This window comes from Solea senegalensis, linkage group LG2 (assembly GCF_019176455.1).
Source record: "Solea senegalensis isolate Sse05_10M linkage group LG2, IFAPA_SoseM_1, whole genome shotgun sequence".
NCBI classification, from domain to species: domain Eukaryota; kingdom Metazoa; phylum Chordata; class Actinopteri; order Pleuronectiformes; family Soleidae; genus Solea; species Solea senegalensis.
In genome coordinates, this window is record NC_058022.1 from 25,360,378 (window position 1) to 25,386,027 (window position 25,650).

The following is a 25,650-nucleotide window of genomic DNA, read 5'->3' on the forward strand; positions in this document are numbered from 1 at the left end:
TGTGTGTGAGTGCAGAGGCTTGCGCAAAAAACCCCAAAACAATTTAACATGATTAAATATTTATTTGAACTTAAATAATGTGTCAGTTTCATCAAGTAAACATGAATATGTATAGCACAGCATAAAACGCACTGAGATGTGTGGATTTCACATTCGCTGCATTTCCCTTCGCAACCTGTATTTCCTGTTTTTACAGAAGCATCAGTAGACTGAACAAAGTGACATAAAAGCAGGTAAAGAAATGAAATTATGGAGGTGTTGCTGCAGTTCAGCTGATACAAATCAGCGGGAAATGGGTGAGCAACAATTTGCAGTTCAGAAATAACCGTTATTGTGCTAGAACCTCCTAATTTCTAATGCTATCCACCATGTAATGGCTTGGTAATAATGTGTTCTAAAGACTGCAATACATTTTGAAGTAATGCCAGATAATACTATCGCGTGAAATCGTGTGACTGAATTACAGTGATTTTAGCCTTAAAAAAGCTAAAACCATATGACTTAAACAACACAGAATTGCTGTAATACTGTCTCTAAGTATTACCAAGTTATTACCTGGAAATGACATTCAAACGTTTGCCATGTTGTTACAGAACTGTAATGTAACACATCACCGAGCTGGACGTCCTTAAATATGACAAACTTCTCAATTACTCTGCTTTCACTCGAGTTTGTCTACCTTTGAGGCAAAATGGAAGGGAAGCTGCAGTTGACATCACTCCAGCTGATAGATCTTTGGCAGGAAAACCAACATGAGTTAATCAATCAGTCAAAATTGGACAAAAGAAAACAGAACCTGGTGAACAAGTAAGAGATTATGGAAAACATGATGAATGTGGAGATAAAGTGCTTTGATTTCCTGTTAAAATGTTGCTTTGGTTTAAGAGAGGCGCCACACCTCCAGGCACTGCAGGTCAGGTTTTTGGTCCGCTGATCGTTCAGAGACTGTTGATAATAAAGTCACAGTTGTTATTTGAGCTGTGGATCTCTCTTAATTAACTCTTTACGTGCCAGATTTACAGTAAATGAAGAAAAAACAGCAACAACCTGTCAGACAATCTTTATGGCACAGTAGAGGACGTTTGCTTCTTCAATTTGCACTCGCATCTGACCAGAAGTCTGGGTTGTCTTGGTACCATTTGACTGCAATAATAGAAGACTTTATAGTAATGTCTCATATCATATTGACATGTGTGTATGTGTGTGTACGTGTGTGTACCGGTCTGTCTGATGCCCTCAGCCCAGGTCACCTCTGCTCTCCAGCCCAGCTGCTGCAGCTTCTCACATGTGATGGGGTATCGCAGGTCGACCTGCGGCCTGTAGGGCAGCAGTACGTTCAGTTCAGTAACGGGAATAAAGCACCATTGGTGTTGTGAAGGCTCTCCCTCAGATTTTCTGAGCTGCTATGGATGAAAACATGGCTGCCAACAGGGACAGAAGGTAAAAAAGCCACTTAACAAAAAGACTCACTTGCTTAAGTCTACGATATTATATGAATATGTTTGTGGCTCTTTTTAACCTGGTCACATGGTAACACATAGTAGTTACAAATGGAGGCAGCAGTAGGTCAAATGTGAAATTTCGGGAAGCAGGCGATTTATAAAGCGACGCAGGTTTTCCAACAGTACTGTTGAGATAAACCTATTATTAAGATAAAGTAGACAAGCTGATTATATATTTTATTACAAGAGCCATTAGTTATGTGGATAAAACCCATTTTTCATGGTGCCTGCCAGTGAACTATCACAAGGGCGTAGTTATTTCCTAGAAGCATAATATACACATGTTGAACTCACCTGTCAGGGACAAACTCAATCCAGTCATTCACTTCTGGCACATTCTTCACCTGCAATGATAAATCACACACAGTTTAAATAAGAGAGAGCTTCATTCATAGGTTTTTTTTTTTTTTTTGCTGTCTCTTAATGATTTTTCTTTAAAAACACACCATCCTAATGAGCTCCGTGGCCAGTTGCAAGATGGGAATTTCACAACTTGTGCCCATGTTGTAGATTTCACCCACAATCCCTTTCTCCAGAAGCAGCAGGAAGGCGTCGATGGCATCATCGATAAACAGGAAATGGCGAGATTTAGGGAGCGTTCCCTGGATGGTGCTGCAGCATAGAAGATTCACATTTTTTTTTTCCGGAATTTATTACATTAAACTAATAAAGCAAACAAATCCTACCATTTCTTGTTCGTTTGCAAGAGGGTGATAAACCGTGGAATTACCTAGAAAACCAACGTGACAAGTTATTATTTAAATGATAAAGAATATATAAGTGAAACTAAAAACATTTATTTATGAGAAATAAAATTAAAACTACATTTTTACCTTCTCAGTGTACTGTCTGGGTCCATAGATGTTGTTGCTCCTGGTTATAATAATTGGAAACTAATCAAAAATACATAGTCAATATATTTAACAAAAACGATGCGGTAAAGTGAAAAAAAATTACATTTAATAACACATTTATTTTAACAGTGCTATACAAATAAAATGTATAAAAACAAAAAAAAACTCAGACAGGGAAATACACACAATTCCACACACATTTACAATGAGGTTCTGAAAACTGTAAAAAAATACTCATATTTAAACCTGTGTGAAAGTAAAACAATGAGTACTATTACATGATCACGACACAAAATGTGGATTTTGTTTTCAAATTTAATCGGTCAGTTAATACGGATGTATCCGTGTAGTTGTTGATAACTCGATCTTGAATCATCAATTAATCATTTCTGGTGGAAAAACATAAATCAAGTAGTTCTGTAAAAGCCTAAAGTCAAAATGTGTTTTCATAACGTGACGTATGCTGTGAAGTAGTTGAATGAGCACAGAGAAACAACCTGTGTGCAAGTTTATATCCCAGTCAAACTAAATGAACTATTCCTGTGCATTAGTGTGTACCTTATATTTGTCCCAGTAGGATCTGACCAAGAACTCGGCTGCTGCTTTAGTAGCAGAATATGGGTTGGATGGTCTCACTGGGCTGCTCTCATCAAACACCTGCACAGAACAAACATCCAAAAATAGCAACTATGACACAGAGTGTCTATGTGTGACTCTTCCTTCAGAGTCCAATGTGACCTGAGCAATGTCATCCAAAACACATAAGCAACAATAACACAAAATAAATGCTAAATGCATTAAGAGAAATGCAGTTTGTGTTGGTTTTTAGTACTGTAAACCCAATCTATTGTGTACGTGTGCAAAGTTGTGAAATGACAAAAACGAAAGATAACATTAAAAAGTTGGTGTATTTACTTTCTTAAAAACAACTGTAAGCCATTTTCATTGCCATGCATTTGTTTATTCAGGAAGTAGTAAAAAGTTAGTCAGTGGTTTTTATTTTGAAGTGCTATGTAAGATGTTTGTATAATCATAAATTCTATATTATTTGTAAGAATTACAACTAAAATGAAGACATACAATGTGTATTTATTTTATTAGAATAACCGCTAAAAGAATAAAATTTTTATTATTTTAAATCGCCAAACCAAACTTAAATGTTTTTGACAGGAAATTGTCACACTTAACACATACACAGAATAAATCTGGTACTAATCGGGTAGTGACACGTGTGACAACCTATGTGCACATTAATAATAGTAGAATAATAATTATGATAACCTGTCATAATAATGATGATGATGAACTTAGTTTTGTTGAAAATATGTCTGGGAAAATGTTCATTTATTTAAAAAATTACTTAAGATTCTATCTCCAATTTTTTTGAAACCCACAGATTTTAGCACAGTAGTTCTCAAAGACTGGGTTGGGATCCACATATGGGTCGCAGGATCATTTCTGGGCGTCCCTAAACAAATTTGCTAAACTTTCCCAACCTTTTACTTGAGATTTATGTGTTAACATTTTAAAATGAAGTTTTGGAAATGATTTGTTTACAATTAAAAATGATATTAGGTGTAACAGATAAAGCTGTTTTAGAAAGCTTTTTTAAAGCCACCTTTGGTCTTGAAAGTTTACCCAAACACACCTAAATTCCACACTTCAATCCAAGCAAAAATGTGTGAGGACATCTCCACTGACCTTGTGCAGACTGGACCCGTACACCTCATCGGTGCTGACGTAGAAGAAGCGCCGCGGCTGGTGTCTGGCCTGATGAGCAGCTCGCAGTAAAACTCTGGTCCCTTCGACATTAACCCGCTGGAAATTAGATGGTGACTCAAAGGATGATTCTGAGGGAACAAACAAGTGTATGTGAATAAAAAATACCAAAACACAAGAGACATACAAGCTTGAGCTCAGTGTTAACAAGTGCTGCTCACCGACGTGTGTTTTAGCTGCCAGGTGGAAAATAACGTCGATGTTTTCTGTGCTGAAAATGTGGTCAACCAACTGCGAGTTACACACGTCTCCCTGTTAAAGAAAGCAGGAGTTATAATGGTGTAATAATGGTGTAATAGTCATAACCATAAAGGTTTAAATGTCTCACCTTCATAAAGGTGTAGTTCATGCGATCTTCAATGCTCTCCAGGCTCCTGGGGCTGCAGCAGTAATCCAACTGGAAAAGACAGGACAACTCAGTACTGCTTCACACTGTGTAGGTTGGAATTGTAGTACTATGTGTTCTTTTCATGCGAGATGAAAGACGTACATTATCGAGATTAATAATTCTCCAGTCAGGATGCCTGTCCACCAGTGAGCACACAAGATGGGAGCCGCTAGAGGAAGAGATACAGACTAGAATTAAAACTATTACGAAAGGCCTTGTACTATTATTATTATTATTATTATCTCCATTGGCTAAGTGTTGGTTTGCGTACTACATTTTTTCTCAATGTTTCAATCTAAAAATGACATTTTTGCAGATTTACTGGAGTAAAGTGCTTGAATTCATTTTTGATATTCGTATGTCATGCTTAGGGTAACACTCCAAACTGTATTTATGAAATAAAACACAGGGTGTTGGCTTAGTTGTGTACAAAACATAGCTTTTTTATGTGTTAATGATGATACTTAAAGATAATATTTGTGAGTGTGTTCAGTGTTTGGAGTGACTACATATACATATAGTATATAGAACTCACATAAACCCAGAGCCTCCAGTCACAAGAACAGTCCTGGTAAAGTCCATCCTCTCTGTAGCTAATGTTAGCTTACATATACACAAAGTATACCCTCTGTTATATCTAACGTTAGCTCACATTGATAACTCCATGTAGCAAACTACGGCTCACTTTGAATTAACAGACACAAGCCCGTCTTCACTTGAGTGAAGGGGGATGCGGTTTAAAACCAAGGAGCACACAGATGTACTGTTTTCCTGTTTCCATTCGTTGCGTCATGTACGACAGGGCGGTGCTGCTTTACGGCAGTACTGTGGACACGTTGAAAGTGGGCGGTGAATTCAACAAATGCCCAGCGCTTTCTGCCCTCTGGTTGGTTGTTGTGGATGACGTAGAGAAAAAAGTGCTCCGTGATTGCGTGAATGTTAAATCAATCAAACTAGCAACAACGCCTACCGGGCAGGGTAGCAATGTCAAGTGAGTTTTAATGTCGCATGTAGCATACGGAAGTTATTTTCAAAATAAGAGTCTGGCTTTTTCTGGAGTAGGATTAGGCAAAGTGGACACTCTAATTGACCGTTGATGTGAGTGTGAGAGTGGATGATTGTCTATGTGTGGCCCTGGGGTGGACTGGCGACCTGTCCACCCCATGTACCCCACTCTTCGCCCTTTGTCAGCTGGGATTGGCACCAGCTCAGGTGGAGAATTAGGTGGTAGAAGATGAGTGAATGATTGCAAGAGTACAAATATCATATGAATTGTACTAATGAAAATGTGTTATCACGCAGTCAAATTAAATGTATTTGTACAAATGTTCTTTTAAAATACAGGACTGCTACATAATATTGTTTTTATATTGCCTCAAATATCAATATGCTTTTATTGGAAGGCAGAAATGCTAAGCTTCCGGTTTTGACCCTGGGTAAATTAGTCTAACTTTAACGGCCGGTTTACTTCTGGCTTCGTGGCTCATTGAGTCGATCAGCAAACGTTTATATTGCACATAACATTCATGTGCATATGTTAAAAATGACACGTTTACTGGTCACACTCATGGCAGCAGTGCTGCTGAGTCCAAGGACTTCAGGGAAAACTGTGACGGGACTTTTCAAGAGCGAAGCAGCGAGAGAGCAGAGAGGCCAGTACATCACTAAATTCATGTACCAAGGTAAGGACGCTGATGCTCACTACTGTGTTCATGTTAATGTGTGTATGTGTAGGTACACTTCATTGTTTTTGTTTACGTTTGCCAGCAATGATGATGTTATATGTGTCGTCATCACTCATACAACGTTATGTGACGTTGTATCTTACATTAACATACTGGGTGGTTCCAGTTGTGTGAATGATGTCTTCAATGGTTCCCAAACCCTGGGTTGGGACCCACAGATGGGTCGCAGGAGATTTTTGGGGGTCCTAAAAAAATTTGTAGAACATTTCAATTTTTTACTTAAGATTTATACCTATATTTGTTAAGTAGCATGCATACATTTCAGTTATATATTGTTTACTGTTTTAAAATGATTTTAGATTTTAGTTAACCCTTTTATGACCATCAAGATAATGAGGCTGTCAGGATTAATATTGATTTTAAGGCTGTAATAATTTTAAATTATTATATATTATGTCAAAATTGAAATATACACTTCTATTTTGGTTTCATATATTTGTACACCTGACGAGTGCCTCCCCGGTCATGAACCTCGCTGCACGTCACAGAGTATATGGGCACAAAGCTCTATTCCTCTGCTTTCCGGTATCCATCCATCCATCTTCTACCACTTTATCCTCCACATGAGGGTCACGTGGGGTGCTGTGCCGATGTATGTATATATATGTATATATATATATATATATATATATATGTATATATATATATATATATATATATACACATACATATATATGTGTATGTATGTATGTATATATACATATATATAAAATGTGAGCAGCATCTGAAAACAATATGGAATTAGATTTGTGTCAATAGTTTCAAAAAACACTTATATTTTCAGACAACACTTTTCAGGAGACAAACAACACTTTATGAAGCCAGAAAATATTGATTTAATCATTCAAAAATATTGTATTTTATTGTTTGAAAATACACTTGTTCTTTGTGCTCCATGGTTTGTTCTTTGCGCTGTGGTTTTTTGTTTGCGGGTGGGCCTTAGGAAGCTGCCTGCTGATTGGCTACTGAGTTTTAGAGTGCAAATAAGTCTATTTTCAAGTGTATTTTCAATCAGCAATGAGAATACAATATTTTTGAATGATTAAATCAACATTTTTTTTTATTCACACCTATTCACTGGATACGTCCACTGTATGTGCAGAACATTTTTTCATGGGTTAAGTGTCTTGCTCAAGGACAACTCAGCATATAGACTCGTGGACCCAGGAATCAATACCCACAACATTCCAGTTGAGAGACAGCTTGGTCTACCACTGAGCCACAACAATACAGCGCTTCATTTAGGTTCATCCCCAAGTGACATAAATGAAAGTTCTAGTCTGTCTGGATAGAGGATAAAATGCAATAAAATAATAATGACATGATATAATATTTGTAAATCACAATAATGTGGTTGTGGTAGAGATGAATAAACAGTCTGTTGTATGAAATGTAATCCAGTGCGAACTATCGCACCTCTTTAAATCACAATGTATCAAACACATGTCACATTTGCGATCCTCCTTCTGTGTGTGTGCAGGTGATAATGGTTTGTTGGTGTGTCGGCTGGAGAACTCTGCTCTGGCTGCAGAGAAGGAGTCCAGACTGCTGCTGTATCAGGACATGGACTCAGACCTGGACAACCTCAGCTGCAGTGACAGGCTCTCCAGAGCCAGCTTTACCCGTAAGGCACCAGCGCCATCTTACATCAAGTGAAAGATGTGGTGCAGCTGTATTGATCTTTTCTGTTTTAATGTTCTGTGTCTCCTCCTGCTTCAGTTTCTCTCAGTAAAGATGAGTCCAACCTCACCTTCCCTCACCAGTCGTCCCCGACAGCATGGCAGATGCTGTATGCTGACAGGTTTACATGTCAGGTAACAGCCACTTCATCTACTTCTTAATGCTCACTGTCAACACCTGCATGAATATGACAGCATGTATATAGTCAGCTGGCATCCAAGCATGTACGTCGCCTGTATCACTGTTTAAAGGGAAGTTTAATGTTAAATTAGAGATTAGAAATTAGAGAGACTCCTTCTGTCAGGGTTTTTTTGGGAGTTGGCAAGCAGCTAATATTCCCATTGTACTATCTTAGAGATCAGTAATGTCACTAATAGTACATGGAGTAGTGGTAGTAGTTGTACAGTCAGTTAAAATAAATCTTCAAAATGTAATAATATTAAGTTTCATCACCATTTTGACTCATGTCTAATTTTTCGTCCCTCCAGGAAAGTGCAGTGATTCCTTCGTTTGCTGATCTCAGTTTCACCGTCCTGCTGTTAAATGCTGATTCGGCTGGAAATCCTCTGGAGCACTTCAGCGCAGAGGAAGCAGGTCAGACATGTTGAATTCTCCCATCATCATCATCACCACCACATCTCATAACCTGTCTGCTTGCTCTTGTAAAAGTCACTTCAGAAAAAAAACAAAAAACACCTCCTCTCCCCTCAGGTCTCCAAAGTTTTTACTTCCTGTTGCTGCTGGCCTACTTCATAGCCTGCTGTATCTACATCCAGCCTCTGCACCAGGCTCTGAAGAAAGGTGGTCCCATGCATACTGTCTTCAAAGTGCTCACCACAGCACTGGCACTACAGGGCGTCTCTGCTCTCTGCAATTACATCCACCTGACCAGGTGCGTACCATAGTGCTGGAACTCCAGCAAAGAAAGTTGTCTGATTTCAGACTAGAAAAAGATAGTTGAGTTGTTTTGAAGCTTGGTCATATGAGGACACCAAGAACCAGCGTGAGACACAGATGCTCACACTTAACAAGTGGCTTAAAGTTGACATATTTTGTTCAGAACTCGGAAGAATGTATTATTTTTGCACACAGACCAAGTAGTAATAGTGAATTTGACCCATAGTCAACACACACAACATAGGTGGTTTCACGATTCTAGGCTCCACTAGTCTACATGACGATGTGTCCTCGGGCAAGACACTTAACCCCATGTTGCTCCTGATGGCTGTTGTAGAAGAAGAGTTGGATTGAGATTTATATTTACTTTTCCTTCAATGAAATAATGCAGTGGTTTCTGTCTGTTCCCTCACTTGTGTGCTCTGCAGATATTCTCAAGATGGTGTTGGTATTCCTGTGATGGGTGGCCTGGCTGAATGTATGTGCCTTCTTTTTTCCCCCCATATTCTATATTTATATCTGATGTTAAAAATCTTCATCCACAAAATTCTGTCTTGTTTCCCTGTGCAGTCTGGGACATGGTGTCCCAGGTGTCCATGCTGTACATGTTACTGAGCCTGTGTATGGGCTGGACTCTGAGTCGAGGCAGGAAGCCCCAGTCCCGACCTCTGCAGTGGGAGCATTCTCCAGCCTCCACTGCTGTTGCTGTAGGTGGAGTCGTTATACAGGTATGCAGCTTTAAGCTGTCATTTTTTATTAAATAAAATTAGTATTTAAAACTGTAAATACTCATTTTAAGTGATTAGTTTTACATTAATGCTGCGTTCCATTTCCGCACTGCAACTTTAAGGTTTAAATGTGATTATTTTAAAAAACTGAATTCAGGAACCACGATCCTTGTATTTCAGGGAGTGCTGCTGCTGTGGGAGCAATACTCTGAGACGGAGAGTGAACATCACAGCTACCACTTCCAGCAGAATTTGGCAGGTGTCCTCCTCATGGCCCTGAGAGTGGGCCTGGCCCTGCTGCTGGCCTCCATCCTCTACCAGATCATCTCCACAGAGAGAAGCACACTCAAGAGAGACTTCTACCTCAGCTTCGCCAAGGTAAAGTGCACTGCACGCCATGTCCTGCTTCCTCCAGAGAGACAAACTCTCACCTGTTGCTCTTCATGTGGTCTTTGTTGCAGGGATGTTTCCTCTGGTTCCTCTGTCACCCGGTCCTTGTCCTTGTGTCATTTATCTTCAATGATCACCAAAGGGAGAAGGTTTGAACACATAAAACAAAGCACCATCATGAAGTGACAAACTATTGCAGTCAGTGATGTCAGAATGACAACAGCTCCATAGTTTGTATGTTGTGTGTCAAACGTTACTCTATTTGTGTTTTTTCTTGTTTCATGGCTGTAGGGACTCAAAAATCCAAACAAATTCAAATACTATTGAAGAACCTTGCCTATCATTTTTTATTTATTTATAAGTTTATAAGTTCCATCAAAAAAACCTCAGAGGTCAAAAACCCATTAACCAACTCATAGCATTCAAGCTCACTTTTGTACCTGAGGGTCCCTTATGCTTCATTGTCTCCTAGTGTACATACTCTGAACTACTGTCTTTCTAAACCTCCATCTTTTCTTCCATCTGCACAGGTGGTGACAATAGGTGTAATCCTGTGCCAGTCCATCTCCATGGTGATCCTTTACCAGCTCTTTCTGTCTCGTTCGCTCTACTGGGAGGTCTCCTCTCTGTCCTCCGTGTCTCTGCCACTCACCATGTCCAGGATGAACCAAAGAGGGCGCTACTGACCACATCCACGGTCACACTTTTAACCTCATCGTCAGGGCAGGGGGGAGAGGTTTCTCCACTGTGAGCTTCCCTCGTGGTCAGAGGAGAGAGACTTTCCTGAGCTTGACAAAGAAAAGACAAGCTGTGACACAACAGTGACCGCTCTCCTTCGCTCCCAACTGATCCTGGGAGAAAAATCATGACCACTAGTAAGTAAGTAAGTCACCAGGAGTGACCACAGGATGATATCACAACACTCTACCTCTGGTGACAAATTAGTTATTTAATACACGACAGATATGACGTGCTGAACAGCCAAAGGAGCATTTTGAAGACTGATGGATGGAGACGGATCAGTAACGGCAACATTACGATGGAGGACAAGCAGGTGGTGATGGTAGTTTGCACCTCAACGACACAGGCCTTGTTCCTAACAAGGTTTAGTTCTGCTATCAAGGCAATGTCCCTGAGGCGCTCATTAAAACAGACTTGCATCATATTCCCAGAGAGACCAATCATTCCATAGATCTAAGAGTGAAGATAAGAACAAAGTTTCCTACTTTGCCTTTATAAAAGTCTAGTTTCCAGAACCAAATCCATCCTTTCATATCATGGATAGATGGATCAGTATGTGCTTGAACTGAACACTTAAATGGACAGAGGAGCTGGTGACATGCTGTAAAATTAAATATTTTCTGGACTGGCACAAATGATTTTGTTACAATCCACCAATTCATCTGTTATGACATTATACTTGAAATTAAGCCTTTGTTGTTGTATGTTCTCTGCATAAAAGTGGAATAAATGACCTCTTTATCTGGGTTGCACTGGCCTGCCAACTCTAGTCCTAACTAATGCAAGCACTTCACTTCATTTTTCTTCAATAAATACATCAATTACAGGCTGACAGATGACTTGGAAACCTGAGGAAGGTGGTATTGCAATGTCAGATGATAATCAATATTCTAAAAATCAAGACAAAAACGTCACGAACAGGATTCGAACCTGTGCGGGGAAACCCCATTGGATTTCGAGTCCAACGCCTTAACCTCTCGGCCACCGTGACTGCGCCAAATAGGTTGTAATAGACAGTTTTATAAGTGACATTTCAGAAGACATCATATACATGTCCAAATGTTTTTGAGCAATGGATTGTTTTGACGTACAGCACTGAATTAACTTAACGTGCGTGGGCGCTACATCCTGGTTTCAGTCACGTGACGTCACTCGCACGTCACGTGACTATAACTAGGCATTTCTGAAATGGCTGTCATAAATTATTTGGAACTTCAGAAGGTGCATATTGCATCATCATATCTATGTCTACAAACTGTAAAACACAGTGTAAAGAAAATTATGTTCGTACAACCAACAGTTATTTCAAGTAAAACTACTTTGACCCTCCATTCTTCCTAGTGACAAGTATCTGGAGGAACGGTATGTATTAACGTAATTTATTTATTTAACCAACTTAATATATTGCACGTTACGTAACATAACCGTGCAATGTCGTGTAGGTATGGTGTAATATCTAAAATGTTTTTCATGATTGTTTTAGTATAAAAAATGACACTTTCTCCGATAAAACATGTCTCATATATGAGGTAACATTAAGTTTGGTTACACACTAGCCCTCCAAAAGGCTTAAATCAATTAAATAATTGATTAACACGGCTGTATACCTTTCGCCACTCGTCGTTTTGGGAGCTGTTTGGCTTCTCTGCCATTTTAGCACCAGTGTTGAGGACCAAACGAACGAACCCCTTAATTTCCCCCGAGACGTAGACGTTTTAATGTAAGTGACGTTTGGAATAAATAAATAAATAAATAAATAAAATAAATGAGGGAACTGTAGATAAACATTTTTTGACTTACGTGTTCTTTGTTGTCCTGTTGCTTCTTTGACAGTGACTGTCAACCAGTAGGAAAGACACCCCTCGCCATGCGTTCAGCCTGAAGTTGTCCTAGCAGGTGTTGGTAGATCTCGCGTGATTGTGGGCTTCACTGCACAGCATTACATGTTGTCTTCTGTGTCAGCCTTTTTCAAACTGTGGGGTGGGGGTGGGGTGGGGTGCACAAACTGATGGCACAAACATTCGATCAAAGTCATTAGGTGCATAGATAGAAAATAGAAGTAGCTGAGTGTTATTAAAAGTGCCAACCACCAAAACAAATCTACCACCATTATCTTCTAGATGTATTTGTAAACATCTACTAACAAGAATCAAAACGCCCTTGGACTAGAGCTGCAACTAACAATTATTTTCATAATCAAGATTCAAGATTGTTATTACTTTATTGTTATTATGCAAGCATAACAAAATTTCCTCCCGAGACTCTCAGCACACATTGAAATGTCCTAAATAAAATAAAAGCACTTGTAGAAAAAAAAGAAAATAACAAATATAAAAATAGAAACGAACAAAACAGAAAACAAGATAAGGTATTGCAGGTGAAGTGTGTAAATTGCAAGTGAACAGTGCAGGGAAATGTATGTACAGGGGGGAAGAGGGGCGGTGGTATGATAGATATAAATATAAAGTTCAGCTTAGTGCAAGACCTGTGTCATCCACTAAAGAGGGGGGGGGGTATTGATTTCACAGCTCTGGGGAAGAAGCTGTCCCTGAGTCTTTTGGTGGAGGATCTGATGAGCCTGTACCGTTTTCCTGATGGAAGTGGTGCAAAAAGAGCGTTGCCCCAGTGGGTGTGGTCTGGCAGCACACCAGCTGACCGATAGACGCCAAGAGAAGGAGTCCAAACTAAGCCGTACATTTGATGTGCTGGGAAAATCCCTGATGTTTTTGATATTTCAAAGCTGTGGGGAACCCACAATTTAGAGGTTAGAGGTCGGGGTGCTTTGCCATATATGACAAAAATGAGGTAATTCAGACGGAAGTCCTTCAGAGCACACATTTAAAACCTCATGCGTCACATGATGTGGAGAAATGAGAAAACTCATGTTTTATACTATATTTGAGCAGGATCAAAAATAGTGTTTTGAATGGGTTTCAATGAGCACACTTTGGTGCGTAGGTGTGTTAGTGTGAGTATTTTAGTTAACGTTGTTTACAATGGGCTAAAATAAAAAAAAATTCAAATTGAAAACAACCTGGCAAATGTTTAACAATATGCATGAAAAAATGAAACACATATCCTAAGTAAAAGTTTAAAACACCAAAAGGTGTCTTTTGGTCTTTTGGTGTGTTCAGGTGCGTTTAAGGAAACAGGTCGACATGTCCTTTCACACTGTACACTAGTTCAAATAATAATGTATAGGCTTTATGTTTGTAGTAGTATTTACTACATATTTATGTAATCAGTAATGGTATATTGTATTTACTGTATATTTCTACTTTATCTTTTTTGACACGTTATCTGTTTTTATCTCGCCAACATTACCGTGTAGTGTACGTACACTTACACATCTTACAGGATTCGAACTAGTGATGTTGGAGCTGGTTCAAATAATGCAAAAATCCTTTACAGCGGCTGTCCCTAAGCGGCATTGGTTCGAGTCCTAGCCAATGCAACTTGCAATTTTTCCAAATTCCTTCCAAGATCGCAGAATTTTTAACACACCTCACATTTTAACATATGTTTAAACATACACAATAAAAGTAGGGATTTTCAAAATGAGGTCCACAAGTACAGATATTCGAGGAGCAATGAAACCTTCTACACTTCTAACATTAATAATATAGTAGTAAATTACCGATGGATAAATCATAAAAAAGCCATATATAATATATTAACACGACATATATATATGACAATAAATATGTGCTTAGTTGGAGATATATCTTTTAAGTGCTATGACAATAAAAATAGCAGAATAATAAAAGAATATGTGAAGGTACTGTATGTGGAGAAAAATAAGAAAAACTATAAAATGTGATTTTGCTGTCAAATCCACATAATTATTCATAGTAGCTGCATAGATTTATTTCTTATGGGGAGATTGCAAACTCCAAACAGCCCGTACCGTGACGCGAACCAGCGACTTTCTAGCTGTGAGGTAACAGTGCCCCCTACTGGCCAGTAACTACAAACCTTGCGTTACTGTTTAGTGTAAGTTTTGCTTTGAATGCTATGTATGACTTAACATAACTTAGCTTACTGTTTGTGTTCGCTGACAACTATTACATATGCCGTGAATTCTACTTTGCGGGTAGATGTTGTTGAATGTTCATGAAGTTGTTGCTATGCTAGGTGTCACGTGGCCCGGCTAGCTCAGTCGGTAGAGCATGAGACTCTTAATCTCAGGGTCGTGGGTTCGAGCCCCACGTTGGGCGACTCAGCTTTTCCCATTTTCTTGCAAGTCACCTTCATATGGCATTTTTTTTGACATGATCATCAATGACACTTTGCAAAATATACTTACCCCATGGATCTCACAATTGTCATAATTCCATGCCATTGTTTCATAAATTAAAATGTGTTCATGTTACAAGGTAAAGCAACATATTTGATAGGTTATTACGTGTGCTTAAACAGCAGCTAATGCTATCATTCCACTCATTACTAGTGCACAGTAGAGGTTGACACCAGTACACCAGAATTTCTGAATGTCAAAAGACTTCTTTCTGCACCCCTTTTTGTGCAGCATTGGCTCAGAAGTAGAATTCTTGGCCAACACATATGTCCTTTTTAATTATTATTATTTTTTTAAAAAATGGTGTTTTGTCTACTAGCTATTTTATTCCTAATTTCTTATCTAAGTATGTATATAATTTCTTTATTTGTCTCCCCACAGCGCCAACACTGCTGTCATGCCAGATGTTGACCAGGACCTTTTCCTCTTGTTACACTTGAACCAAACAGAGCTGGACCATATTAAAGTGGACAATATGTGATGGTATTTGCCTTACCCCCACCGACACAGAACTGTAGCAGCTGCTCTGAATGCACTGATTTTATTCTTTAATTCTAAAACGAAAAACAAAACTATTCATCACAGAATATCAGTATCTGACGTGTAATTGACCTAATCAACCACTAGATGGAGACAAATACCCGTATTTATATAATGATGCGTGTGCTGACCATCATGACAGGGAAAGTTTTTATCTATTGTTTCGGATCCGTACATGAAATACATAGAATGCTAATATAATTTACAATTATTAACAAGTTTAAATGCACACAATTCATTTATCAGAACATCATCCATATTCAACTAAGTGGACTGTTTAAGTGTTAAAATCCGTGTATGAGCTTCAGAGTGACGCCAAAATTAGTTTTATTATGTTTATTATATGTGCCTTCGTAACCCAGAATTTAAAATAACTAACGAATAGAAAAAAAACAACAATTGTATAAACGTGTTTATTGTTATATACGTTAACAAGGATTGGAACAAGAAGTGTCGAAGGCGGAAGTAAACAGACGGCAATCCTCTCAATCGAATTGCTAACTTTGTTTTGCTAGCTCGGATTTCCTTTCTTTGCTAACTTTGCTAACATTTGCAGGGCGCTTTCCACTTTGTCCAATGTCAAATAAAGTTGTCAAACGTCCCGGGGTGGGTGTCGGCGTTCTGGTAACAGACTCGCTCCACCCTGGATGTGTTCTCCTTGGGAAACGGAAGAGTGCAATGGGAAAAGGGACATATCAGCTCCCCGGTGGTCATTTGGAGTTTGGGTAAATAGTTAATAGGAAAGTTAATTGACTAACCTGCCATTGTTGCAATCTCTACTTGCATTATTATTATGCCGAATTCTTCATAAGATCTAAGCAGATGTCCTGACATGCTTTGATCTCACATTGTTACAAGTGCCTGTCAAATAAGCGGATGCAAATACCAATTATTTATATTTTCAAATGCAGTATGGCGAAAGGTTGTGTGACAGGATCCCTGAACTGCAAATCGTAATAGATTATCAACTGACTGAATTTATTAGTTAATATATTGATAATCAATCATGTTTTAAATGTATAATCTGTGTCTATGATCCTCTATGATAGTAAACTGAATATATATTGGTTTGTGGACAAAACAAAACATTAGATTTTGGAAACCGACTTTTGTCTCTTTATTTTTAAATGTTATGGACCCAAAAACTAATCATTAAATCTAAATGTAATAATAATAATATTCACACATTAAAAGATAATAGTTTGGAATCATCATGTTTGTTGCAGCCATTCTTCATTGTAGAGAACCTTTGGCCTGTCCTGAAGAAGACCTGAATGTGAATGTGATAACTTCTAGAGGATGTGACACACTGGTTCTCTGTCTTTGAAAGAGAGACGTGGGAGGAATGTGCTCACAGGGAGGTCCTGGAAGAAGCTGGTGTGTATTTGGTGAACGTCCGATTTGCATCAGTGGTAAACTCCATCAGACTGGAAGAGCAGTACCACTATGTCACCATCATTATGCAAGGAAATGTGGACAGGAAGCTGTCAGGAGAGCCTGAGAACCTGGAGCCAGAGAAGAATGAGGGTAGGTTTGTTTTGTTTCAAATAATTAAAAAAAGTATTCCCCTGAGCAGATAATAAGATAAAGTGTGTGGTTCTTTCTCTTATAGGTTGGACATGGACACCCTGGGATGAGTTTCCTCCAGAGCAGCAACTCTTCCTGCCACTGGCCGGTCTGAGACAACAGGGCTTCCAGCCATTTAGGAAAACAGACAAAAACTCTGAAGATCAGCCTTGAACCTGCACGTTACCTTGAAAAACGTATCCTTCTACTGAGGATAAACAAACGTACGGTTTTGTTGTCCCCATGATGTCCTCATGAGCTAAACATGCTGATTATCTCCATGGACTTTGGTGCAGGTGAGCTGTCATTGATACGGATAGGCTTCGGTGGCAAGATAAATGATTGAAATCAGATTTCCTGGTGTCCCAGCTGGCAGCCATTTTATTACCAAGGGCAAATCTACCATGTTCTAGGTGTATGGGGCACACACAGTGTCTTTATACCTCATAATACAACGCTATATTTTTAAGAAACTGTTTGTACACATACAGTAGAATAATAATAAGACATTAAGATTGTTGGTAGGCGAAAAATATAATGTAGTTACAATAAAGTAAAATTGGAATATGATATATTGAAATATTGTATTACTTCCTTAAAGGATGTTGTGTTTTTGCCAGTATTTTGTTTTAAATTGGTGGTGATCTGGATACAGATTCAGGATGTTAACCCTGCATGATGGATGAGTGTGTTGTCACTGTGGGAAACCTTTTTATTCTTTCCACACATATTAAGTGACAATTAGTGTTGATATGTGTCATGATATTCCAAGATGAAAGCAGAAAGTCTTGGGGGAATATGTTTCATTGAAATTTCAGAACACCGAATTTTAGTTTGAAACACAGATGCAATGTTCCTTTTTTCATTTATATAATTTATTTACACATACAACATTTATGGCCTGATAATCATCAGTATGCATGACGACTGAGGTCTGTACAGCTCTGGTCAGCTTCCCTTGTGCAGTTTACATTACACTGGCGCTGGTGACACCCACCGCTAACAGCACTGTCCACAGGGCTGCAGCAGCAGTCACACTAGCACCACCAAAAGTCTTGTCATGGGCGTAGGTGATGATGTGTAGAGCTCCTCTGTAGGCTTCCTCGCATGCCGGCTGGATCTGATCCTCCGGGAGCAGGAATCCATGTTGCCCTTTGTCTCTGAGCTCGAAGGTGAAAGCTAATGGGATCCCCTGCATCCGAGCCCAGTCTCTGGATGAACCAGAGTTGGGGTCTGTTGAAAGATTTTTTATTTTTATTTGTTTGTCTTATATAACCAAACCAACAACCACTTAAACCATTATGTCCAGTGGTGGACACGTGGAGAGTCATGATTTGGATGGCGCCATGTTGCCGCTTTGCATCCAGTGGTCCACAGGTGTTACCTACAACCAGCCCCTATTAGATGATACCAGCTGTCAATCACACTGGAGCCCACTCTGAAATATTGAACTCTCGCAGTAACACCATTATCGCTGTTAATGTTAAAATACAGTGGTGTAAATAGGTTGAGCAAAGTCAGCTACAGACTTTTCACAGAAGGCAGATTTATTCCCAATAAGATAATTCTTCCTCACATATGTGTCACACACTGGTATAGTGAAATTAGATTAAGATCTTTTTCTTATTTGTTTCATGTTCTACACTCTCAGGTCAAAATTCCTCAGCTCCACTCCGATCACATTCCCTTGTTTATACAGCAGAAGAGTATTTCTGATTTTCCCCCTAAGTACCACCAGAGGATGCTCACATACCACTGGTGGTACATATAACACAGTTTGAGAACCATTTGCTCTAGCCAAAGGTAGAACAGAATAATACACTGCATCTTAAGTTGAAATTATAAATGTATCCCTCAAGCCTATAGGCATTGAGTAATGCATATCAACTATTCAATCTTCCTCAGGCAAACATCTACAGTAGTTAACCTTCAACCTTTAAAAAGTGTATGTGCATACTTACACAATATAGCCGGGGAGGTTCCTACAGCGTATTCCATCCCGTGCACCTCCTTAATGGCCTCTGCTGCAGCCAAACCCACCTCCATCTGAGAAACAGGATTTAGTTTGAGTTGTGCAGTCAAGGAAAAGTGTAGGGGAGTGGAAAAATCCAAAGAGAAACTGAGAAAACCCTAATACTGATGAAACAAAAGGAGTACAGACTGAAGTCTCTGTGAGAAGCATGCGGTGATGATCACAATCGTTGCGATGTTGTTACGTGATATCATGGGAGAAAATCGTGTGTGCGTGCTCCCTGTGAGAAATGTGTGGCACATGCATTGCTGAGTCTCTGAGTTCTGTCGATGTAAGTACCAGCTCGTCATAGTTGGGGGCAGAGATGTTCGGATGGCCGTAGGGAATCAGGAGCAGCTGGCCGTAGGAGTGAATGGTGAGGAAACACAGGAAGTCATTTTTCCGCTTTCCAAGATATTCAGCCACAGCCTGAGCCTCAGGCTCAGATGCGGCGCCTTTGCCGCAGTAGATGTTTTCGCAGCAGTCCCTCGACACCCCAACACCTATGAAAGCAGACAAAGGAATAAAATAATCAAATCCTTCAGGTTTATTTAGCCTGAGGGCTCCCACCAGGGCTGCTGCTAAGCTTTTGGAGGCCCTAAGCATAATTGGTCAGAGACATACATATTAGTGCTATCAGTTAAACGTGTTATTAACGGCTTTACGCAAACCCGTTTTAATGGCGTCAATTTATTATCGCAAGATTAACGTTTCCAGCTTGATAAAGAAATATGGGAAATGGCCCTCTTTTTACGTAGTAGGTAAACATATAATTTGCCCGAATTGATGAATTACAACGGAGTATTAGGGCCATTGAGATTTTTTTTTTTCCACAGGCTTCTTTACGAATTTACGACTTTATTCTCGTAAATAAGACTTTATTGACTTACTATATTGACTTTACTGACTTTATTTTTTTTCTCAATGTGGCCCTAATACTCCGCCGTAAGGGATAGGGTAACATAAAAAAACAACAGTGGGCCTGTTCATAACTAATTTATATATTTTTTTTCATGTAATCTAATGGTTATCATGACATTTTTTATCAACCTTAATTTTGGGGGGCCCCACCAGGTACCGCACTCTGCGTATTGGGAGTGGTGGCCCTGGCACCCACATTGACAAAGCAAGCTAGTGGCATTGGACCAACTGTCATTGCAGTACACGCCTGATCATACAATTTAAGTAATGGACTGTTCTTAAGCTTTTTTGATACTGGAGGAAAACAGAGTGAACAGTGCACAGCTCAGAGATAAATTTTTAAATGATCTATTGCATTTAAAAAACTGTATGGATCACATGCAACTGAGAGTGGAACAACACTCACTGCCCCAATTGGCATCAAAGTTGCGGTTGAGATCGGTGCCGTAACAGTTGCAGCCTGCAGGTCCTGGAGTTCTGTTCTTCCTCCATAGTCGAGTCTGGAAGGTGTCAAATAGGAATTTGACTGGAGTTAAATTCAACATTACCTCTTCACTCGTCATACTTTTAAAGTTTGATGCAATGTACGTGGGGCATTTATGAGGATCTACTTTGAATTTCATCAATAGTAGAACTAATCGAATCATCTTATCATGTCACGTTAATCTGTGGTTTGTGAGCTTGTACCGAAGAGCAGTACTGACATAAATATCATAAAATGCAGGGACTGACTGTGTTGTTTTTCCAGGAGTAGATATAGCCGTCCATGTTGAGCACTGGTGTGACGTAGAAGTCCATGTTCTTCATCATCTCTTCCATTTTTGGGTCTGTTTTGTATGTTTGCAGAATCTGGTTTAAACAGACCAAAGAAAAGCTTCAGGGACCGAGGGGTTAATTGGTTTGACCCTGAACTGAATCTGAGTAAAGTAGCCCTGCAGAACCACTGTGACTTTCTTTGTTTCCTACCTGACTGACAAAGTACTGACAGAAGGCCGGAGCAATCCATTCCCTGGCGTGTATACCACAGTCCATCCAAATGGCTTTCTTTGTCCCTGGGGTTTTCAGACCAATCTGAAAGAGATTTTTATAGCATCTTCCTTTGCTGCTGTATTGCATGGACACTCGTTAAAGGTCAACACACACCCTTAAAGATATTGATTACCTTAAGTAAGCTAATTGTCCTGTTCTCGTAGGTTTTTCCATAATCCTCTATGCTTGCAATATCTGAGTAATTCTGTGCAATCTGAGTCATCCATTGGGTGATCTGTGGAGCAGATGTGTACGTTAGAATGAGCATGTGTGTGTGAGCGTGTAAAAAAAACATGTGTGAGAAGTTTAAAGCTTTCTCACCTCTGGCATTGGATGGTATTTGTAGTGGTCATACTCCGCTCTGTTGCACACAAACAAACACAGTGAATAAATAAAGACATGTGAGATGCACTGGTTTAAAAGTGTTTGTTCAAGTCAAGACAAATCAAATAAAAAAAAAAAAAGTATTTTGGTGATTAGTTTTTGCTACTTGTATTTAAATGTGACATCCAAACGTTTATCCAAAGGAAACGGATGCCACGTATGTGTGCGTGTCATTTTTCAGAACAAAACTCACCTCTCTATTGTCGCTGCTTCCGCGGCTGAGAGCAGCGCCACAAAGCACAGAGCTGCACAGTAAAGCATCTCTACTTTGTTTGTGATAATACACTCCGTCTTCACGACTGCAAGCAGAACTGACCACAGGACAGCATTTTATAGTGAGCACTCACCAGATAAAGATACACCTTTGTCACTGTGATGTACGCATTATCATGTCTTTGGTTAATATTTAATCTCGGCAGAGAGAATAGAAAACAGTCCGTCATTGATGATTCTTTTATGGCATTAACTGAATTTCATTCAGCGTTCATCAGGGCCATGTTACTGACAACTAGATAAAAACAACATTATAAAAACAGACCATGTGATATCATGGACTATTACAGTGAAATTTTGTCAGCATCTTTCTTGACTGTTGTTATTTTTAGCGCATTTTTAGCGCAACTACTAAATGTAACTATTCCTCACTCTTTTTTTGTCTTTTTTTTATAATTCTCAAACATCGTTTCACTTAATGAGTAATTTATTTGATTCCTTGTTTGCCATTCATCCTATTTAAGTCAGTGTATTGTCATTTCAGCTTCTTAAATGTGAATATTTTCTGGTTTCTTTGCTCCTCTGAGACGGTAAACTGAACATTTTTGATTTGTGGACAGAAAAATTCATTTTGAGGGTTAGGAAACACTGATATTTTGCATCATATTATTGACAAAAACCTAATCAGTTAATCAAGCAAATATTCAATGGTTTACAGGGCAGTTATAGCATCAAGTTCACTTACATTGGGCACCATGTTATTACAAGAAGAATATTATAGGGACATGAAAAGGAAGGCACTGAGCTGAGTGCAAAGGTCCACACAGTGTGTCATAAATGTAGGTGGTGCATGTTATTCACTGTAGTTAAGGAGTTGTTATCTGGGAATTATCAATGTGTCCACTTAAAATACTTGATGCTATAATAATACTGTAAAGCTGCAAAGCGTTTAACTTTTATTTCTGTGTCAGACACTTGCAACAGTATTTCGCATTAATTAAGTTTTTACATTACACAACTTTGTTTTTGCTGTAAATAAAAAAAAAAATACGACAAAAAGAAGACATTGCTCTTTATGGAAACTGTATATTTTTGTAGTGTAGTGTAGTGTAGTGTTTTCTGTGTATCTTTTATAGTAAATCAAATTTGTCAGTGAAGTTTGTAGAATTCTTATGTAGCCAGCAGGGGTCAGTGTAATACTAAAGTTCATATTAGGCCCTGCAGCATAGGATTATTATGTTTGCAAACACCTTTACTTCATAGACGGTACGTGCAGTAAATCCCTATAAAAACAATTAATTTACAGTTTAAATTACAGTTTAAAAAGTAGGGTCTAGGAAGTTTATGTTTGTATTTCATGTCAATAACTCTGTCTGAGCATGTGGAAAAGCTGTGTCAACACCTGTACATGTGTTTGGAAAAGACAGACAGGTTGTTGGTGTACATTCCTGAGGTGTCGTGAGGTCTTTTGTTATGGGTCCGAGGTCAAGTGTCTGCCGGTGCTACACTGACACGTGTGTGCCATACTCACTCACTTACAGATTTAGATTCAGTATATGGAAAACAATAAGGCCAATAAGAGTCTGACAAAGTGAGGAAAGTCATTGGCTTTCACCTTTTCCTGAATTTCCTGTTATTTAGTGTTAGTGCTCATTTTAATTAGTTGTCAGCCTTATCCCATGTTCCGGATATCTGGGAATTCTAAAATTTAACAACTTCCTGTTTGAAAGAATGCAATGCAACACCACTCCCTGGCTTCACGGAGAAACATTTCTGTTTGTATTTCACCAAAATGATGTCTATGGCCGTGTATAATTTGCACAGAAGTTCCTTCCTATTCCATCTCCCTTAGAAATTTGGTACTTTTGTGTGTTTCTCAATTCTTGAGGGGAGAGGAAGTTGAAACAAATGAGCTCTGGGTGTGTTAGCTGACAGATTGCTTTTCCTCAGACAGAGCCAGCAAGATAATTGCATGATAAGGAGAATATCCTTGAGCGATAAAGACAGCATAAAAGGTAGCTATCAAACATTCTCACGAATTAACACACCTCAGGACACGCGGCTCCTATTTGGATTGATCGTTTTCTTTTCATATTAGAAGACAATTTATCACACTTAACATGAAGAGACAGTGATCAATCAATTATTTTCAATGCATATGTGAACCAGGATAAATGATTTTTTTTTTTTCATCAAAATAAAGCATAAGAAAGCTTTTTAAACTAACATGGGTGCCAGGGGATTTTGCAGCAAAGGCGACTTTTCGATCCCATCCATGTTAAACGTGCTCCCCAAATGTCTTTATGACAAGTTTATATTGACAAATCAGTTGGAAACTGACCTTTATTTTGGATTTATCACTTACTGAATACTTAATATCAACAATGAATTCCTTGCTTTGGCTTAACCATGACCTGGAAAGTGTTGTCGGATTTTTGAATGTCACTGTTTGCTTGTAATATGGACAAATCATCAGGATGCAGGATTAAGGAAATCTTTCAGTGAATTAAAGATTATTATAACACAATTTTTGTCATAAAATTAGTAGGGGTCCTGTAATTGTTCCCTGGGGAGTACCTAGGATTTTTTTATGCAGCCTTCCCGAGTCAAGAAACATAGTGCTTTTCTTGTCTTGATGACCACTCGAAGCTGCCATTCTCCCGTTCTCTCATACATCTTTCATAGAAAATTATTATACACACTGCAGCATTTATGGGAGTATATTATATTGCACCTTTTACAGTTTTAATGAACAAAATATGATTCATTTTTCACTGACTGCTAAATTATTGTTCAAACCAGTCAACAAGGTGATAAAGAAAATTGTGTATAATATATTAGAGTTCAGAGTAAATCCTGCCATTTGATGCATGTGTGTTGCACAACATCTGTTCTTGTGCTTGGACTGACACTCTCTCTCATGCAAATAAGGAGCTTTACTGCTTGTCCTTAGTTGCCTTTGCTCAAGTGAATCTTCACACCGGGAATTTCACTTCTACTTATGTAAAACAGCAGAATAATTCCCCTTCTGGGGTATAGGATATTCTGACTTCATAGAATATCCGAATGTGCTTAATTCCTTATCTCATCAGACATTCTGGTCATGGCATATGTGAAGTCCCTGATACAGAGAAAATATATTTGAAGATTTTACACTAATAAGCCGTTATCTTAAAAATGCTAGATAAACACAGACATATTTCTGGTAAAGTAGACCAGTAAACACACATAAAAGCAATAGAAGTCCTTGTAAAAGCATCAGCGGGACTGACAGCAACTACTGAACAAATCACAAATACAAAGAGTGGTGCCCTCCTTCACTGTGCAAACTAACTCCCCTTCCTCCCCCGCAGCGTCCACACTGTATCATCCCAAGCTGTAATACATGAACAAAAACCTAAGGCTCTCCGAGACCACTTCACATAAACAAAGCTATTACGCTGCACACCAGGAATCTCAGAATGTATCACCATGTTCCTGCAGGTCAGCCAAATAGCATGTAGAAAATTTAACAGTTGTTCCACAGAGCACACACACGCTTTGGTTGAAAGCAAATAAATTGAAACAGTCAAAGTGTAAACAAGACAGTGGCGTTCACGTCACAAACACAGGGTGTGCAATGTTGTCGGACAATTTCAGAAAAAAGAAGCTAGTATTTTCCTTTGAACCTTTTAGGATTATAGCTGTCTGTCCCCCTGAAGGTTGTTCACTAGACCAGTAAAACCAACAACATTCATTCCTCGAGAAGAAGAGATTGCTCTAATATCGATCTGCCGGTGAGGAACACACAATTAAAATTATTAAAGAAAAGAGAGGCCCCTAACAAATCTTGAAGTATGTCATTTTTGAAGTATAAGTGCATGTTTTGTGTGGGGAATACAAGTGATGTATCTTTTAGCGCTTTTCCATGATACAGTGTTACCGCTACTGCTCAACTCGACTGTTATACTACGTCCGGCCTTACACAATACTTCCTCTAGATGGC

At 38.9% G+C, this 25,650-nt stretch overlaps 3 protein-coding genes and 2 non-coding genes across 11 annotated transcripts; 2 read left to right on the forward strand and 3 right to left on the reverse strand.

Moving 5' to 3' along the window:
- Window positions 1-42: 42 nt before the first annotated feature.
- LOC122759598 (dTDP-D-glucose 4,6-dehydratase-like) lies at window positions 43-12,662 on the reverse strand. 7 transcript variants are annotated; one of them, XM_044014563.1, is made up of 14 exons: window positions 12,505-12,662; window positions 9,811-10,087; window positions 4,626-4,692; window positions 4,464-4,532; window positions 4,297-4,387; window positions 4,058-4,206; window positions 2,915-3,013; window positions 2,336-2,395; window positions 2,189-2,232; window positions 1,949-2,114; window positions 1,797-1,846; window positions 1,220-1,317; window positions 1,048-1,143; window positions 43-945 (listed from the first exon to the last, which is right to left on the reverse strand). In XM_044014563.1, the coding sequence occupies exons 2-13, from the start codon at window positions 9,882-9,884 to the stop codon at window positions 1,091-1,093; spliced, it is 1,020 nt and encodes a 339-aa protein (XP_043870498.1). In that variant the 5' UTR covers window positions 9,885-10,087; window positions 12,505-12,662; the 3' UTR covers window positions 43-945; window positions 1,048-1,090. The 7 variants fall into 7 exon arrangements, with proteins under 7 accessions (XP_043870498.1, XP_043870488.1, XP_043870480.1 ...); XM_044014553.1 differs by having other exon boundaries at window positions 9,811-10,746; XM_044014545.1 differs by having other exon boundaries at window positions 9,811-10,751.
- trnas-cga lies at window positions 11,614-11,695 on the reverse strand. The gene has a single exon. It is a non-coding gene; the product is annotated as a tRNA-Ser (tRNA).
- On the forward strand, window positions 11,936-17,677 carry nudt15 (nudix (nucleoside diphosphate linked moiety X)-type motif 15). The gene is made up of 5 exons (XM_044014598.1): window positions 11,936-12,066; window positions 15,383-15,484; window positions 16,098-16,266; window positions 16,872-17,068; window positions 17,154-17,677. The coding sequence occupies exons 3-5, from the start codon at window positions 16,118-16,120 to the stop codon at window positions 17,279-17,281; spliced, it is 474 nt and encodes a 157-aa protein (XP_043870533.1). The 5' UTR covers window positions 11,936-12,066; window positions 15,383-15,484; window positions 16,098-16,117; the 3' UTR covers window positions 17,282-17,677.
- Window positions 14,849-14,921, forward strand: trnak-cuu. Its single transcript has one exon. It is a non-coding gene; the product is annotated as a tRNA-Lys (tRNA).
- Window positions 17,678-17,940: 263 nt separating the features above from the next.
- cpo (carboxypeptidase O) lies at window positions 17,941-21,768 on the reverse strand. The gene is made up of 9 exons (XM_044014524.1): window positions 21,646-21,768; window positions 21,390-21,429; window positions 21,202-21,303; window positions 21,006-21,110; window positions 20,772-20,888; window positions 20,446-20,539; window positions 19,419-19,621; window positions 19,069-19,153; window positions 17,941-18,340 (listed from the first exon to the last, which is right to left on the reverse strand). Exons 1-9 carry the CDS (start codon window positions 21,711-21,713, stop codon window positions 18,075-18,077), a joined length of 1,080 nt encoding a protein of 359 aa, XP_043870459.1. The 5' UTR covers window positions 21,714-21,768; the 3' UTR covers window positions 17,941-18,074.
- Between the last annotated feature and the right edge of the window lie 3,882 nt (window positions 21,769-25,650).